General features: G+C 36.6%; 1 protein-coding gene across 1 annotated transcript; it reads right to left on the minus strand.

The window, feature by feature from the left end:
- Positions 1 to 1,492: 1,492 nt before the first annotated feature.
- On the minus strand, positions 1,493 to 19,516 carry CALB1 (calbindin 1). The gene is made up of 10 exons (XM_008631224.2): positions 19,410 to 19,516; positions 14,716 to 14,790; positions 10,004 to 10,087; positions 9,869 to 9,925; positions 6,827 to 6,904; positions 4,375 to 4,430; positions 4,236 to 4,275; positions 4,095 to 4,148; positions 3,891 to 3,962; positions 1,493 to 3,488 (listed from the first exon to the last, which is right to left on the minus strand). The coding sequence occupies exons 1-10, from the start codon at positions 19,473 to 19,475 to the stop codon at positions 3,375 to 3,377; spliced, it is 696 nt and encodes a 231-aa protein (XP_008629446.1). The 5' UTR covers positions 19,476 to 19,516; the 3' UTR covers positions 1,493 to 3,374.
- Between the last annotated feature and the right edge of the window lie 73 nt (positions 19,517 to 19,589).

A 19,589-nucleotide genomic window follows, 5' to 3' on the forward strand; every position in this document is an offset into this window, starting at 1 on the left:
ACCAGAAAAAGCAAAACTTGTATAAAGAAACAAAGCCTTAATTGAGGTTTAAGTGGAGCTTGCAGCAGTGTGTAGGTATTTTGTTCATTGGTGAGGTTCATTTTGCATAAAATGCTGATGACTTTCAGCACCCTGGTCTGTATTCAACATTTGCCCATGAAATACAGTGTTTAGAAATTTCATCAGCTTGTGTGGATAATCTTTTCAAAGGTGGGTAACTAAGTTGTAAACAGGGAGGATTAGATCAGTGCTATGATGCATGAACTGTTGAGGATAGAACAGTGCAGCAGTGAATGAAAGAAAGCCAAAGTACTTGCTTCAAGAGCTGTGTTCAATCCTGATTAAGTTGTTGGTGAAAATTCACATGATATTCTCCATAATGGTCAGCTGGGCAGTGTTAGTGGCCCCTGAGGTGCCCTGATGGATGGTGGTGTGGGCCCAGCTGGAAGCAGGCACTCACTCCACCTAATCTGGTACTGTTAAGGTTTACTTCTGTCAGGAAACACTACATTTATAATGCCAAGGGTTTATAAAGGTTCTCATAGTTACTGTTGTTATTATTCTTTCAGTTTGCTGGTTTGTGCTTTAAAATTACTAGAAGATCACCTTCTTTGATTTGAATACCTAGTGCCATGTTCAATTTTAATCTGTACACATTTAAACTAGAAGAAGCTAAACTAAAGTAGTATGCTTCTATTTTATAGTATACTTATGATTTGTAGGATAGTGAGTTTTGGTATTTGTTAGCTTGAGTGCTTCTTTGCATGTTTATTAAATTATGTATTTATAGGCAGCAAAATAGTTAATAGCTTCAGTAAAGGGGTTCCCAAGGAGCTCTGTCTCAGTTTCTGTGTTTAGCTGGAGTATGGTGTACCTGCACTACATCATGTAATTAATCTTTGTGCATGCTACAATTTAACTTTTCTTTGGTCACCAGATGTGTACCAGAAGAAAGAAGAAATCTTCCCTATCATCACCTCTCTTACGATTCTCTGCCTTGTTCTGCCCCAACCCTGACATTTTAAAATCAGTCTGCCCAGGAGTGATTTAGAGTATAAAACCTGGAGGTTTTACAGCAGTTTGACCTAGCCATACTTGTCACAATTTGCTTTGCACTGACAGTAGGCACCTTTGCTAGAACTGGGGTTTTAAACCGCTGTGTTTTAATCCAACTTTTATTTAAGAGAAATAACTGCAGGAAACGTCCTGCTTGTGGGTGACTGAGACCTGCTTTCTGTGTTGTGCCCTGCAGCAGAGCCAGCTGGTGGGCAGCAGCAGTAGCAGAAGAGCTTCAGTAGCTTCAGAACGGATCTGTGACAGTAAACTTTACTCATGTTCAGGAAGACAGATTTCAGTTTCTGTGGTGACTCTGTCAAAACATTTTAAAAGCTTTATCTCTCACTGTAATGATGTAGCAAACATATTTTTACACACAAGGTTTGGGGTTTTTTCTTTACACTATTAAAATGTTAAAATAAGGCAAAATCCAGGATTTCAAGTGCACAGTATGAACAATATCAATCATTTATTGTACTGATAGGCAGATTCACTGTTCCTTCACTTAATGTACACAATTGTATTTCACATTGCATAGAGAAAAGAGGAGACAAGCAGGTAAGACGTTAAATCACTGTGCATGGAGTGGGAGTAAAACAGTGAGAATGAGCTGGCTTAACCTTATTTTAGCTTTTTGTGTGGTTTTCTTCCCAGAAAGATCCCATCCAACACCACCTACCCCTTAACTTTCCAAGGCTCAGCCTGGAGAGAGCCCAAGGCCATTAGGCCATTCCTGAAATGGTATTTAGTTGCTTGAGTTCACCTGAGGAATTGAAAGATTCCTTTCAGTGGGAGTTCATTGACTGTAATCTTGAAGGATTGAGCCTCACTGTTTGAGACGTGTTTCAAATAAAATGCTTTTACTTCCTTTTGTTAAATAAGACACAGAAATGTATCTGAGAAGTTGTATATAGCTAATCTGCTAACCTGGATTTGCTTCTGAAACAGCTGTACATGGAGGCAGCATAGGTTTATTGGCTTTAAGACAGAGCCCAATTTCCTTCCTTCTCCAGTACTTACTGGGAGCAGTGACCTGGACATTCCTGAAGTTGTCTGGCATAAAACTGGTGTAAAGTAAAAAGGGAGCCAGGCAAAAAAACCCAAGTATGCAAGAAGATAGGGCTGCTTCATAGTATAGTTCCCATTTAAAAAATACATCTCTAATATAATAAAAAGCAGAGCCCACCATGTAAACTAAATTAATAAATTGTTATAAAATCTGTACTATTTTTTTTTCTTCATTTAATGTCAAATTTTAATGCTAGTGATACAGACTAGTAATTCAGTGTAATATCCAAGGAGGCACGTTTTTTTAAAATAGTCAGTTTGTCCTTTACATGGTACAGATACAAGAATCCAGGAGATACACAAACTAGACACCAATAATCTTAGGATATTAAATTTAATTATAGATTACACAGAATATGATGTAAAAACAGCAATTTACTAGAATAATTATAACCTGCAAAATGTGAAAATAGTTTAGAAAATGGATTGTCATATTCTCTGACACAGCAATAGTCATGAAAGGTACACTTATAATATCATATGGTAATCTGTGTATTAACTATACTACCTGTCATTTAGCCAGGATTTCAAGACAGTTTAAAGGCATTTATTTCTGAAGTGCCTATGTTTAAATTCAGTAAAACAGCTAGATTGAGACCACTATATTTTTATCAACTACTGCATGGAGATCTATTCCAGATAAATGCTTTGTCTATATGCTATGAATTCGTAATGAGAAGAGTAATTGTAAGACTGCAGAGAGTACAGACCTGTAAGTGGGTGGTTTGACAACTGAAAATATTTCTTAGTGCCTTATTAAATTTTTGAAATCAGACACGCCAATGTCTCTTTCCTATTTCAGACCTAGATCATATTTAATCTGAATTCATGTTATATATTTTAAAACCCGACATTTATTTGTTATGGGAAAGGTATGTGTAGATCTTTTTGTTACGTAGTTCAACAAGAAATGTTGCAAGTGTCAAAGGATATGATGACCACAGCAATGTTGGCAGGTTTAATTTTTCTCCAGCCATGTTTATGAAAGCAAGAAACCCAACCAAAACCAACCCTGACATATTTAGTTTCTTTTTGAATATACAGACTGGCCCAAACACTGACATTCTGTTTATCGATCTTATTGTTACAAAAACTGTACATTACAAACAGTATAGAAACAAACTGAAAGGAATGTGCCACACATCCTGGCTAATTTTCTATATGCAGTTTAAAAATACAGCCTACTCCCTTATAGTGCACAGTTATTGTGTAGAGTACATCACTAGTTAAGTGGACATGACAGAAGAGCTCTAGTTTTCCTCAGCACAGAGAATAAGAGCCAGTTCTGCTCGGTAAAGCTTTCCTCCATCAGACAAGGCCATGATGCTTTTCTTGTATGTTGCAAGGTTGGTAATGTCTAATTCCTATTTAAAGAACAGATAATGCTTTATAATCCTGTTTAGTTATCAGCATGAACAAGTTTACTTCCAATGGCAGGAAAGGAGAAAAAATCCCAGGTATTCTCAGCCTGTCTGACAATACCACACTAAAATGTTTTTATATATTTGTATGTTATCCATATGACAGCCATATGTTAGCTTGCTGCTAGCTGGTGTCTCAGAAGCAAGCAAGCTCTTGACAGTGTCACTATGTAATCACAACTCCTCTAGTTCAGGCTATTATTTCCACCACAATTTTTAGTTGTACTTTGACTTCAGGAATTATGACTTAGAAGCTCTATATTTATCTTATTAGGGTGGATTAAAGTGTCCTTAAAATCCAAATTAAATCTAATCTCTAAGGAGAAAGAAGTCCTCTAGGATTACCTTTTTGTTCTTTTCACAGAGATCCTTCAGTAGGGCATCAAGTTCATTTTCATCTATATAGCCATTGCCATCCTGAAAAATACCATTAAAGATAAGTATAAAAATTTATTTTTAATTCCAGAGGTTATGGCTTGTTTTCCACAAATTCAGAAAATAAGTGCCAACAAACTACACAGTTAATAAAAACATTTTTTTAAGACTTACTTGATCATACATCTCAAAGGCATTATTGAATTCTTTTGCACACATTTTGACACCCTAAATGCCAAAAGGAAAACAAATCCATTAATGACACCAGTTATGTGTGATGGTGAGAGGTTACCTGAAGAATGTGAATATTCATACCTGAAATTTAATAAGAAAATTTTCCTGTACAGGGAGTAGTCTTTGGAGAAAAAAAAAAAAACAACAAAGGTCAAAATATTTAACTATTCCCATTACAGCACTTGGTACATGACACTTGTAAAAGAAACAGAAGACATACCTGGCCAGTTCAGTAAGCTCCAACTTTCCATCATTGTTTGCATCAAACATTCTGAGCTGCAAGAATATATAATTTTACATTGCTAATCAAAATTAATTATCCTAATGAAGAAAACACTTATTTGGAAAACTTAAATCCAATTAACTTTATCCTGAAATGATGTCCCCAGGTCACTTTTGCTATGTAATACATTTATTTTAAGTACTGACTAAGTAATTTAGAGTAATTAATTCTACTGCAAAAGCTTGATAAGAAACCAGATGAGCAATTCTGATTAACCTGTAGTAAGGTAGGTCTTAACCTGCCTTCACTGACAAACAAATATCCTGTATGAGAAATGTGCATGTAATTATTTATAAATGAGAGAAGTGTTGATGTGGTAACATTTTACTTTTGACTTAATGTCATGATTGGATACTAGAATCATTATTCTCTATTAACAAAGATGAAAAAAATGTTGGGTAAAGTGCAATAGAACCCAAGGCATTAAACAGAAAACACCAGACATTTCATTCAATTGACTAGGTCTAAGTATTTAAGTAAAGACAATGTTTTGTCACAGTGATACATTTTTTTTAAAAATGAACAGATGTTGCAGATGATCATATTTTCTTGATGGTATGCAAATGGAGAAATAAATCTTTCCAAATAAACATTATTAAATTATAGCTATAACTATGTTAATATAATTCCACAAAATAAATGATTACTATTTCTAATAAGTTTCAATAACTCTACTATTAAAGTGTTTTCTTTTGAGGCCTTGAAAGGATGAGCTCCTGCTACTTGAGAGGCACAAACAGCTTTTAATAGCTATTAGAAGCAGATGAAGACATTGCTCCTGCATAGGACTTTCTCTTCCAATATTTATGTCTGTATGGTTCCATTTTTTAACTTTCAAACATTACATGGCACTTGCTGTATCAGACTCACAAAAGCAGCGGACTACAAAACATTGTATTGAAAGCACCATCACCCACACTCCATCCCATCCCCTGCAGTCACAGTCATTTTAGATGTAAGTAGTAGGTAAAAGGAAAAGCAACATCCTGTACTGACATAGATACATAAATGTATATCCTTTTGAAGAGGGAACTAATGTAATGCAATGAAAAAAGACCTAATTTCACTTTGTTAATACACAATAAATGACAAAGGATACCAGAAAAAAGTGACGTTCTACAAATGTTTATTTCTACACAACACCGTGGTTCCTTTTAGCACTTCCTTCCTTTGTATAAAAGCATCTGCTTTGCATGCATTTCCCATGAAAGCAGATTTGCATTTGGGGGAGGTAAGCAGTGGCAGCTGTGAACTTATTTTGTATTTTGATGAGTTGTTAGTGACTGGCTCTGCCTGCCAGCAGCTGCTCAGGACTGTGCATTTTCTACTATCCTTCTGTCTTCTGAGGAGATTATTGGAGAGCTGGGCTTATCTTTTTTTCTCTTATAGCTACATTCTTTGTCATTGTGTGTCTCAGCAGAGGCCAGAACTTACAGCATACTTCAGGATAGAGGTCAAAAAGCTCCCTGAATGAAAATGTTATCTTCAGCTGTGAATGAACAGTGACAATTCTATGTAAATGGCTTATACTGGTACAATGGAACCAGCAGACCTTTTCCAGGAGAAACACAAGTTTTGTTCTGCCAATCTTAAGCCAGTTTGAGGGCTAGTACATCTACCTAGCACATTTTTGATTGTTAAAAGTATTTTAGGACGAAAACAAGCTGGTAAAACAAAAAATGTAATGTTATACATTTGCTGAAGACCAGAGTTCTGGTCTTTTTTTTATTGAAAAGCCCATGCAGAAGCTAGTACTGGTCCTTACCATGAAGAACCATAGCAATGGGATGGATGGATTGTTCCAAGGACGGGCTGATTTGAGGCCAGGGAAGCAACAGTTTTGCTATAGTGTTTATCTAAAACATCAGTTTATCTTTTGTGAAGCAAGGGGAGAAGGAATGTGTGAGATGTCTGTAAATCTAAGGAAGCCACCATGCAATGATGGCTTTTAAGACAAGAGACAGACACCACAGCACTGTAAGAAGGCAAAGCATAGAAAATAACACCAAATTAATTTGATCTAAATATTATAATATAATTATGACAAGAACAGTTTTGCTCCCATGAAATGTGAAGATTTTGGTTTTGGTTTTACAAGTAGTGGCACAAGGAAGCAAAACAGGGAAAATACAATGGCATGGCATGATATTATATAAATACCCAGAAGGTTAAAAATTCCTGGGCTTTTCTTCTTAAGCAGTCCTGCAAACTGCCCATTAAAGCTCTGTAGCTGCAGAAATACTTGCAGGGATAGGTGCCACAGCTGTCTCTCTCTTGCAATGTCATAGTCTGACTGGGACCTGGAGGGTCTCCAAGTCATTTGGAGCCTTCCACTGGCTAATGATAAACAGAATTTGGATTAACCCACTATGCCTGTAAATAACCTTACCATTATTTCTGTGTATTCCGTTAGCTTTGAGTCTTCAATCTGCTTATTTGCTTTCTGTAATAAATCTTTCAAGAAGCTCTGTTAAAATAAATAGAGTAATAGGTGAATTTTTATCTACAGTATAAAATGTTTGATTTGCTAACTTCAGATTAAAGTAATGGGAAATACTATTTTACTTCCACTTTAGTATTTACTACTGAAGTTCCAAATAAGTAGGAAAAAAATAGTCATCAACAACTAAGAATACATGTTTCTTTTGGTAAGTTCAAATATATTGCAATTTGTTTGGAAAAAGTAGCTAATAAAACTTCCTGCATTATATGCCATTTGTTGTATTGTGAATTTGGAAAAAAGTTTGGCTTTCAAGTATACTGCTTCTTAATCAGCTCTATCAGTAAACTAAACTAATTAACCTTGGGTCTCCTTGAAAACTTGGATGCCTAATCACTTTTGCAACATAGGAACAATTTTACAGAAAGGATCAATGATTAAGCAAGTTTCGTCCTTGCCTATGGCAGTACCTGAAGCTAGAAGTGAATATTTCTTCCTACCATGTATTTTAAATATGTGCAGCCAATTTCATTGCATTTTTGAATGAGAATTTGATGACATATGACTTAAAACACCAGCCATTTTTACTTAAAAAAATAAGATGGTTTCCACCCATTCAGTGTTTTAGATTTCTGTACTAGGTCTGTGACATCAAAAATGAAAGATACGAAACTGTATAGCAAGGGCATTACAGGACCTGATAAAGGACCTAATTCCTGTCATCAGTTGGAGTGTCATTATCTTTGTGGAATTTCTGGCCACATTTCAAGATAGAAAATGGGGGAGCTTATAAGAAAATATACTTGTATTCCTGAACCTGAATGCAAGCATGTCAATAGTTGTATGACTAACACCCACTATAGTTCTTCTAGTCTGGCCCCCTCCATGCTGCAGGCCCTTCCTGGTAGCTTGTATAACAAAGAACACGACTGGAATGTTGTGAATGGATGTTATGGAAACATGTTTAATGTTGTGTGCTTCAATGGAAAATAAAAGTGGAAGGGAAATTAGAAGGCTATTCAGTCCATGTCTCAAGAAAGGATCCTATGTCTCAAGAAAGGATCCTATCTATCTAAACTTCCTGAATTACTCTCTCATCTGAGCTATTGCCAAACCTTTCCTAATACCGGCAATGATGAAGAGTCTGCCTCCCCCTTAGACAACACATTCTACTCCCATTACTATTGTTAGAAAGTTTTCCTGATTTCCAGCTTAAATTTCACTTACAAAGTTGTAAGTGGGTGTACTCCTCCCATAGAAAATACTTAAAAATGTTCCGTCTTGCCAAGAAATACTGATCTAAAAATAAAACTGGACAGTTATGTCTTATTTTTGGTGTTAAAATGGCCTCTTTCTCTGAGGCAAACAAAACCTCATAGCACAAGAGAGATGGACCATTAGAGATTCAGTTAAAATACCTTCATTCTTCAGCTGGTCCTCAATCAGCCCTGCCTTTTAAAAGTCTATTTTAAAATATAGCAGTCAGCAGGCATCACCTAACAGCTGGAGAGTTCTCAAGTGCTACCTTTTCCTGATCCTATCAACTTTAAATACACCAACCTGACACTACCAGTCAGCAGAAGAATGGGCTTGTCTGCCTGAGGGTTACCCTAAGCTTAGATCCCCAGCAAATGTCACACAGATATCGAACTCAAAAGAGAAAGGGAAAAGGAAAAAAGATGTGAATTTTTGGTCGTGGATTCCTTTTCTGAGCAGAAAAACTCTAAGATTTTGGACAGTTTGATCTCCTGGTGCTTTATTTAAAACTTACGTAACTCTTCTTTATATCACATATGAGCAAAATAGTCCAAATTAGATGGATAAACACTGCTAGATCTTTCTCTTGCTTTGAATTGCTTTGATTCCTTTGAATGTAAATGAATCAAATGCAGTTGAACTGTGGAAAATGGCACCTTTCTACTCAGAAAGCTGTTGTATATGAGCATCTTTCCTATGAAGAAAGGCAGAGAGAATTGGGACGCTTCAGCTTGGAGAAGAGGAGCTTCAGGAGAACATCATCATAGTATATAAATACTTCAAGAGAGGGTGCAAAGAGGATGGAGCTAGGCTACTGACAGGACCAGAGGCAGTGGCCACAAAGGTAAACACAAAATGTTCCCTCTGAACATCAGGAAACACATTTTCACTGCAAGGATGACAGAGCACTAGCACAGGTTGCCTGCCCATGGAGGCTGTAGAATCTTCATTCTTGGAGAGATTCAAAGGTCATCTGAACAAGGTCCTGGAAAACTGGCTCTGAGTGGTCTTGCTCGAGCAGAGGGGTTGGACCAGATGACTTCCAGAGGTCCCTAACAACCACCCTGTGATTCCGTGACACTAACTCAGCATTGACAAATTGATGTTGGTTGTATGACTAGTGAAATAAAATCACTCTTGTTTTATGATTTCTTAACTGTGCAAGGCTGAGATGGCTAATGGGATAACCTAGATTTTGCTCTTATTTGTGCATATTAAAGCTGATATCGAAATCCTACTAGGTTAACCAAGCAGAGGCAGCGTAATTCCATTTGTGTTAGTCTAACAGTATTACAGAGGAAATTGTAGGGTTACGTGGTACTTGAGACAGCATAATCTGCCCAGCACCATAGTGATTAATAGTAGTGATGCTCTTAAGAAAAAACACAACAAAGCAGCCCTTTTCCCTAAGAGGCCAAAATAATAACCAACATAGCTGTCAGAGACTCATCTTGCTTTCTTAATCTTTCTTACTTCTAAGCTACCTAGTACTCTGAGTCACTTGATACCAACACTGATCTGAATTAAAACATGGCTTAAAAAAAACATTGATCAGATTAGAGTTTCACTTTAAATAATTTACTGACGACAAAAAATCAGCTAATTGTATTGCATTTTTGTCATGTTTGAAATGCAAAATCATGCACAAGTGGGTATCTGAAGAAAGAGATAGCAGCACAGGCTGTGATCCAACACCTGTTCTCATGTTATGCATGCTTGTAGATACTGGTTTACCTTAAGTTCCTCAGAATCAATGAAGCCACTGTGGTCGCTGTCATATTTCCTCCATGTCTGCAATCAGAATGTGAATGCTTTAATGATACGTTTACGGCAAGCAGGTCTTACAACAGGCAACTTTTCACACTGTACCTGCATGAAATCTTCACTTGACTTTAGCTGCTGGCATCTGAAGAACAACAGGAAATTCTCTTCCGTTGGCAATACCTGAGCAAGCTGTAACAGAATTGAAGAAAGATTAAATTTTGGCTCTTCATTAGGCCACCTCAGCCTGTAATAGAGCATGATGATTTTTAAAAGCATATGAAATTCTTTGTGCTCATACTGCCGTATCGCGGCCCCCTTGGAAGCTTCATCCTGCTAGCTGAAGTGTCTGGAAGATGCCTCCGAAAGGCTTCTGGCTTGCAGCTTTGTCATAGTCATCAAGGTCAAACAGAATTGAAGTCTGAGAGAAGGGAGTGAGGTAACACTTTACCAAAAGGGTAGCTGGGGAAAGCTGAAAAAAATTCACCCATGCAGAATTAGAATCTGTGTTAAAATCCTTTGAATCAGCATGAAGGGAAAGCTTAACACAGGGATTCACAGAGGATAAGTGTGAAGGACCATGAATTAAGAAACTGAGAAATACAGACTACTCACAGATACCAAGGAAGAGGAAGAAAGAAAGGAACACTGACATGAAGAACACATGTTTAATTTAAATGGCTAAATATAAGGAAAGGCCAGGAGAAAAAAAAGAAAACAGGGAGGGTAAGGGCAGGCAGTTCTCATTTGTCAGTCACAGAGATGTGTTCAAAAAGAGCTATAAATACCAGAAAGAAATCAAGAGGGCTTTTAGCCCTGCAAAACCAGGGATAGTTCTTCCAATGCCTCTTCTCTACAAAAGGCTTTTTTAAAATCAGACATTATTGTACTGATTATTGAAAATGTTCATTTACTATAACTCAATTTTGGCAAGTGACAAATCTGGAAGATGGAAAGTATGCTGTATAATTTAATGTAGAATCATGATTTGTTTTTAACAAAAGCCCAATTTTTTTTTTCTGTCCTCAAAATGTATGAAATGTGTTTTGATTAAAAAAACTTTACTTGAAGAATAGACCAGCTGTGCTTACTATGGAGAAAATGGAGAAAGACAGATTTCTTAGCCGCATACTTTTATGTAAAATGACATCTGCGGACTTTCTGGAGTCCCATCTTAAAATTTTGATTCAAATTTTTGTTTTTCTGCCTCCATTTCACACCCTCAAATCTTTTGTTCTGCCTATTTCAGTGCTGTTGCCTAATTGCTGAGGCTTTTTTATTGGGATCCAGCAGAGCCGTAAGTGACTTCAGCTCCCACCCCACAGACACAACAAAGTTATGGAGACATATCTCTTGTTTCTCTTAAATCATATATAGAAGGAATCAGTTAAATTCTTCAGTGTTGGTACAGATGAAAAGACACATCAGAGCACCCTCCTTACAGAAATGGCGCAGCTGATGACAGGCTGTCAGGCCCACCAGAGGCTTCTGAGTACTTTTGCTAAGTGGCTGAACACGAAACCAAAATCGACCTAAGAAATGCATTTTTGTCAGCAGCTTTCAAAACCTACTCCATTATAAATAGCATATACACTTGTGGGTAAGTATATATTTACGTGTACGCAGTAGCTAAATGTGTGTAACTTGTCCTGATTTATGAAAAAATGTCTTTATTTCTCTCATGACAGAAAAGCTTTGATTTTCAGTGTGCGCTCCTATTTAACAGCAAATGTTGAATGGAAGAACTGTTTAGAATAAAAAAGAGAGTTTGAGAGAAGTGACTGATTATAACAATGGGAGAGGGTTTGCTTGTGTGGAAAATATAAATAAGATGTCATTCAATGACATAGCTAACTCCTGTGAATTTTGCAAGGGCACTGTAAAATAGTAACTGTGAAAGGATCATTAACAGCTTATTAGCACTAACAAACTGTATTTGAGGTACAGAATATATTACCTCTGGAAGAAAATTACCTTATTTTAAGCTATACCTCTCACCCCTTGTAAGTCTCAGGGGAAAACATTAAATTGCTTTTTGTGGAAAACTGCAGTACTGAGGGATGAGTGGATTGTGTGGAAACTGGTTCGACTTCCCAGTCCCAGTTTTATACCACTACCAAGAAGAAAGACAGAAACCTGGGGCTATTTTAAATGATGATTTCTTTGTGCGGATAAGCATAGGTGGACTTTGTGAGCATGTTCAACGAAGAGTGCAGACCACTGTGAGTCTGCTTATAGCAGCAATAGTAGTTTAGTTTAGTAAGCCTTGCTGCTTTTATGGAGAAGGTTGGTTATCTCTGGATCACAAATAATAGAGGACAAAGCCTAAGACTGGTTTGTCTCCTCTCTGGTCAGCTGCAGGGTGAGGTGTGTCTTTATAGGTTACCTAGCAGAAAAAATACTCTCGGTACCTAAAACAATATCAGAACTTTTTCCTAGACATTGTTCTCTAAGTAAATTCAGTTGATATTTAATGCTATTTAAAATTCCTTTCACCTAATAGAGTGAATTTGCTTTTTAAAATCCCATAATAGAGCATGGGAGTACAAAGAATATTCTAGGCTAATAAGTAGTCAATTTGAAGATTACAGCAGTAATCTTCAAATAATTTGAATGAGAAATTGCCGCAGTTCTGAGTTTTGAAACCTTGGGTTTCACAGCCACATTTTAGTAAAAGCATTGGTCTCAATGAGTACAGAAGGTGAATTAAAGGTCTATTACACAATGGCAAGAAAGTGGGCAGGTCAGGCTCTGCCTTTAGCTGGAGGACTCTGGATAATAGCCAGCGAACTAACTGCAGTCTGCTTGCAAAGACAGAAACAACACTTAATCTGAGCTGAAAATCCACCCTTTCCTCTATGAAGCCATCCAGGCCTCCTCTTTATCTCAGTCAACAGACCTTTCCTGAAAATTCATTATTCACTAGCACATTCTTCATCAAATGCTGCATGTTCATTATGAGAGCTGGGAGTCTGAACGGCTTTACGTAAGGTTTTTTAAACAGCATTCACACAATTTTCAGAAAAACTGTTTGATATACTATGTAAACAGGAACAATCTGGAATTACTGCATACTTTTTTTTTTATAAGGAAGGAGAATCAAGCCCAAATACCAACTTTGATATCATACTGCTCTGCATGTACCACACATTTCACGAGTCCCATCAGCAGTTTCCAAATCAAGCATCATGCTGATGTAAGGGAAATAAAATATAGCTATTGGGTTTGGAAACTGCTATATTAAGGGAGAAAGTCCCTTTAGACACTGAACTCCATACTATCACACTATTCAGTTGCTTCCGTGGATGCTGAGTATGTTTGGCACTCCACTGGGGGTGGTGAGCCATATCAGACCCTATTAGATTTGCTCATCTTCACTCATTAAGTCAATATCAGAATCAGAAATAGAATTTGAAAGGTAAAACTTCCAGTTATCTTTCCCGAGTGAAGGACCACAGTCTTTTTCAGGCACTGTTCACACATTCTTCTTGCATCCAGTGCTTGCTATATTCAAAAAGACTAAATTGTTCAATAACAAATAAATACGCATCCGTTAGTCCAAAACCAAAAAATTTGTTGTACCAAATAAATACTACTTCTTTCTAGATGCAAAGCTATTCATCAATGCTAACTATTGTCAAAAGATGCACTTTTAAAAATCAGCTGTGGCTGCAAGTGAAACAAATTGTTCATATTTCTATGGTAGTTTAGTCATAATTACATATGCCTTTAAACAAGTATATAAAATTCAGACATATGACAGAGGAGAAAAGGTATCTTGAAATGATCTATTGCATCAGCAGCGATACTTTTATTGACTTCTGCAGATTCTATTCAGTCCTCTGTTTTAAAATTAGATACTGACCCAAAGCTGGTCACTGTAGCAATTTTGCAGGACTGGTTTGTTTCCAGCTGTTTCTTAATTAGCTCTCTAGGTCAGATTTCTTATTATCAGGAAAAAAAATAGTATCATTTAATAATAAAACTGCAGTCTCACTGCACTCAGAGTGACATAAATGAGTTGTTAAGCTCAGAGAAGTGACTTCTCAAACTGTAACCCCATAACCCCACAAACTCTCCTTTTTGACTTGCAGTGCTGAAGAGTTAAAGTGAGAGAAAACACAAAGGTTCCCCCCTTCCTAGCAAGTTGTCTAAGTTATACAATTGTTGAGCAGCTGAATGAGGAGAAGTTGTTGGTTATCTTCGGCCTCTTTAGAAAATGGGAGTAAGGAGTGTGAGAATTTTCTGCCTGAAGTTCTGTTAAAGTTCAAGAAAGGAAATCCTAAGAAATTCTTTCTTTGGAATCACAATTACTATTAAAATTTTGTTTACATTTATCATGATTAACATGCTGACTTGCCATATGTGTTGTTTTTCAGAATAGACTACATACAGTGACTGCTTAATTAAGTTCACTCGGGTGTTATCGAGTATCCTAATATCACTATTAGGAATGGTGACAGAGCATTAGCTCAAAATCACAGGCAGCACTACAGCACATCACTCTTCATCAAATTACCTTTTAAATTTAAATTTCTAAAATGGAATTTTTATCTACCTTGTAGAAAACTAAATCGCTATTGATGCTTATTTTTATTTAATAATGAGAGAAAAGTTAAATTATTTGTGGTGAAAAGTCTGGAATGTGGTAAGGAAAACATTACTTTTTGTTAATGAAAAAATTTTGTTAGTGAAAAGAAAAAAAGGAGAGGAAGAAATATTCTGTCTATCTAAAAATCCTAAGTATTGGCATATTATGCTCACATTGTTCTGTGCTAAATGCATTTCCTTCAAGTAAATTTACAAAGTAACTATCTTACCTCAACTATACCTATTTTTCCATCAGTAGTCTTCCCGTATTGGTCCACAAAAGCTTTCATTTCAGGTGTTAAATCCTAGAAAGTCACAATGATAGAATCATTACTTTAAAACACAAGAAACATACGTAAACTTACTTGAATAATCTATTAGTTGTCAAATAATATTCCACATTTAATGAAGGACTCACACATTGCAGCTACACTCGTCAAGTTTAAATGAAAATGAGCATTGTGTTTTGTCATAAATAATGCCATTCTGATAAATTTTACTTCCTAGGGAATTATATTATAGCCAGTGGAAATGATTGGCATCTAAATACTTAGAACTCTTATTTTAGTTTACAGAACAAAAAAAAATTACAAAGACAGATGTGTTGGAAGATGTGTCTAACAGTTCCTTTGTTTAAGAGGGTGACAGTGAAGTTCATAGGCAATTATTAGTCCATTTTTTCAGTTTTCATTTTTAAATTAGTAACTCAAAGGCAGTGCGGAATCTTTCAAAATAAGGAAAAAATTTCAGTATAATACATCTGAACACCAAAATAGTTTTTCCACGTCTTTGAGTGGATTTCTCCTGAACAATGGATGCTATTTTAGTCTTAAAAGAACTCATCATAATGTCACGTTTTTCACTGTTTAGTATTTGGTTATCATGGAAACAGAGTCAAAATGTCACTGCTTAAATGTGGAGAGGGAGATTTAGGTGGGAGAAAACTTTAAGAAGTACCTTAAATCTGACAGAATAAAGCCATCATAGTTGTCCGCATAAATTATGGTCCCTGCTATACATCTGTTCTCTAAAGACTATCCTCATTCTAGGTTATGCCAAAATGTGCCAGCCTTGGGGTAAATATCTAAATATTTGATTTCACACTTCAACTTAACCTGCCTTGCTTTGATATGAGCTGTCATCAACCTTCAATACTGATGAAACTTCTAATTTTCATTGTATTTCTTAGAGGTGGAAGCTAGTGAATCATGCAGCAAAAACAGGGTTACAGTCATGTTAAAACAATGGACAATTCTACAGTTATAGATGAAGTTACATCAGACTTTGGAAATTAAAGGTTTAGTTGTTATAATAGATCTGATTATATGGGACCTAAGTGATTTTCTCACTGGAGACACAGTGAAATCTCAGTTGTACAAAGTCCATTGTAGCTTGTCCCAAATTTCACCTGCCAAAGCTAACTAAAATGTCAGTTCCTTGTGGCTGATACAATCACGGCCTAGTATCCTATTTCCGTCAAAGTCATCCATGGCAGGTTAGTAATTTGCCATGGCTTTAATTAGAGATGTGGTTATTAATAAAATGGACTTCAAAGTCACCTTTCATCTAATGATCCCAAAGTGGGGACAAGTTTTCTTAGCAGATAGAATGGAGAATTAGACACTCAGATTTTAATTAGTCCTGGTTAAATATTTTACTAATCTTTCTAATAGCAGCTCTGCAGTTCCAGACAGTGTCCAGCCAGTTGAAGGAGGCATAATTGATTACAGGTTAAACAAAACAGGAAACTTGTCCTCTAGTTCATTATTCAGAAATGATGGTGAATTTTTGGTGTTCAGCCAGTTGAAGGAGGCACAGTTGATTACAGGCTAAACAAAACAGGAAACTTGTCCTCTTAGTTCATTATTCAGAAATGATGGTGAATTTTTGGTGTTCTCTTCACCCTCTTATAAGCTGCTTGAAGAGTTATTTATGTTATTCAAATAAATATTTTTGGTCAAATAAAAATGCCTAAATTTAACCAAGACTAGTCCTAAACCTGATACAGACGCAGTACTCAATTTTTGAAGTGAAGAAACTAGCCCCTCACGCCTCAGTCAGACACCTCAGAAAAGATACTTGTCCAACAACTGCAAAAAAATAGCTTTTTTTGATATGATTTGAAAATGTAAGGATAGTTGGCACTACAGAAACACTTACACGACTGTATTCATAAAGTATGCATTTTTGTGCAGAAATGTCGTCATTATCTATATAGGCAGGGAAAGTGAGAAACGGATGTGGAACAGCTCAGACAAGATCCACCTATTGACACTTTATCAACCTCTGCATTAGTCATTTACACCCCAGACTTTCTTTTGGCAGTTGGTGCACCCAAATAGAGAATGTATTGCATAAATGTGGGTCACAATAAACGGAAGCTATGTTTATATACTTTTGTAGCTTTTGCCTTTAAAAAGAGGCAGTTCTTTTAACATGGCTGAAATTATATCAGATCAATTCAGTATCTACCATAATGCATGAAGCAAAAAGGCCTAATGTTACCAAAGCCCAAGCACTAAAACTTCTAAGTAGACATTCCCCCCTTTCAGGGGGGCTAGCCTGAATCAAGCTGCATGCTACCTCTCTGTCTGAGAAAAAGCAGCTGTGAAAGTACAGGCTTACTGAGTGGATTAATACAAGGATTAGCATCAGAACATAATTAGAAGAGTTCTGTAGTTGGGAAGAATATTGGGAAATATTAAACCTTCCTATTCAATGACAGCATCAATGTGATTCTTTAATGCATATGGCATGACTGATGTAAAATCCAGCAATGAAGAATGCATAATTGAATATTTCAAAAAAAGTGAGCAGAAGAGTGACCTGAAATGCAGAAGTTAATGATGACGAAGAAGCTTTGGGGTGTTAAAAGAAGGACAGACAAGGAAATGACATATAACCTACACTAGTTTCTCAATGTGTCCCTTCTGGCTAAAGAATAGATATTCAAAGGTACTGAATTAGTATCCCCTGAGACAAGAAATGAACTAATGAGATGCTTGTTTAGCAAATGAGCCTTCAAACGCAAGAATCAGGTTAGATTTGAAACCTAAGATGACATACAGCCATACTCCAGAGCCCACAGACCAGGTGCTGAATTTGGTGTTGCTACTGTAGATTGTTCTTTTCAGCAGAACACTCCAAAGATAGGTTTGAATCAGAGAAATGGGACAGAAGAACTTAAACATCTGAGCATTTTTATAATACAGTGTGAGATAATGGCAGGGGTTATTTAAAAAAACCCATATATATTAAAAAATTTGTAGCAGATAAGAATAATCCTGAAAGGTTTTCTGTGTTGCTTTGAGTAGGCTATGTTTTAAAGAGATGCACACTTGCTTTGAGAGAGAAAGATCCTGATCTTAAAATTACAAATATTTTTTTCCTTGAGCTTCTGATTAATTTTTTAAGTACTCAATAATATATTAGCATTTCTACTAACAATGCCATTCATGCTAAATATAAAGAGGCTTTAATATCTTCTTTCTACTGGGCAAACTTATGTTTTCTGCACTTTAGTATAGAAGAGACATTTGTTCTCTTCCAGTACTTGAAACGTATTGAAGTTGTTCAATCTTTTTCTGTGAAAAAAAATAGACTTTTTCCCTCTAAAAAACCCACATTCCTTTCCCAATTTTCTGTTTAGTTTTTTTGGTTTTTGGGTTTTTTTAACTTTTGTTTTGTTTTATTTTATTTTTAATTTTAGTTTGAACTTGCACTCAGGAAAATGAGAGCCTACAGCAATGTCTCTAACAGGAATTAACTGGTACTTAGACTGCAGTAACATTAGAGGCATTGCTGGGAGACAAATTTTCATGTCTGTAAAGTTTGTACTCATACAATTAATATGATACAATTTTCCACAAAAACAATTAAGATATTAATGTTTTAATAATTAATATTAATATTAATTTTTTTCTGTATTTAGTCTTAGATATACAGGAACTTTCAAAACAAAGTTAGTTATTGAAAAGCTACTTCTCAATTTGGAGGCATTCTTATTATGAACTATTAATGTATTTCCTCCCTGCACACATCATCCACTTAAACTGTAAATTTTTTTTTATTTCTTCGGAAGTCTTTTAGCATAGATTCATTTAGACCGATTCCACTAAGTTATATGCTAGAAGTGGCTGTATCTTTACATGCAACCTTTAATTTCATTCTTTCTCCCTTTTCTTTTCCCCCCATATGGGTATAGTTTGGAGGAAATTATTAATTAATGTTTCGATAACTCACATGCAGAAGTGTTTTGACAACACTGTCAAAAACTTCGCTGTCTCTCTGAGCCATTTAAACAGCCAGGATTTGGTACTCACACTCTCGGTGAAGAGCAGTAAGTGTTTAGGAGTCATCTGCAGATCTATTTAGTGACCACCAAGGGGCAGAAACGCATTTCAGCCCGTGCTGCCCATTAGGCATGAAATTAAGAGTCCAACTACCCTGAAGTGTTGGTTTTCTCTCTTTCTCTTTTTTCTCTTTATCTTTGTTTTCGTCCTTTTTCTATTTTCTTCCCTTCCTTCCCCCGCCCCCTCGCCAGTTTTAATGAGTATATATCTGGATCAGGTAAGATTAATTGCAATGGGATAAGGTCCCTTCCAAGATAAAAAGACAGCATCCACACATTTCTTGACTTTTCTTTTTAAGCACTGTCAGAAGTACCAGCCTGTAGCCCGGCAAGGTATGAGCGGGAGCTGCTCTTCAGGGAGGTGCACCCTTGTTTCACCTTCCCAAAGCAGACTATTTATCTGATTTGCAACCTGCGCATTTCTAACCAAGCTATTTCCCTTTTCCTGGCGCGGCAGGTGCATGAACCGTGTGATGGCAAGGGAGAACGGAAGGAATCGGGGCACTGGAGTTTGCTCAAGAAAACTCTTCTTTCCCGAAGAAGACAGGAAAGTGGGGCGAAACATTAACCTACCAAGCCTGCCTTCTTCCGTGCCTGCTGCAGCTCCTGGATGAAGTTTTGTAGCTCCTTCCCATCCATGAACCCATTGCCTACAACAGAAAGAGTTACGGTTGCCGTCACCGCTCCCTCCAAACTCTCTGTCCGCTCTCCAGCGCCGGCAGGGGCGTCTCTGACCCGGCTGCTCCCTCCAGG

This window comes from Corvus brachyrhynchos, unplaced genomic scaffold (assembly GCF_000691975.1).
Source record: "Corvus brachyrhynchos isolate BGI_N302 unplaced genomic scaffold, ASM69197v1 scaffold293, whole genome shotgun sequence".
Taxonomy (NCBI): Eukaryota; Metazoa; Chordata; class Aves; order Passeriformes; family Corvidae; genus Corvus; species Corvus brachyrhynchos.

Coding starts and splice junctions, on each gene's coding strand:
- CALB1 (XM_008631224.2), bottom strand. CDS start 19,475: ATGGATGGGAAGGAGCTACAAAACTTCATCCAGGAGCTGCAGCAGGCA. Junction 3,963..4,094: donor CCTTTGAGATGTATGATCAA/GTAAGTCTTAAA, acceptor GGTATTTTTCAG/GATGGCAATGGCTATATAGA. Junction 3,489..3,890: donor TCTGTGAAAAGAACAAAAAG/GTAATCCTAGAG, acceptor TTCTTTAAATAG/GAATTAGACATTACCAACCT.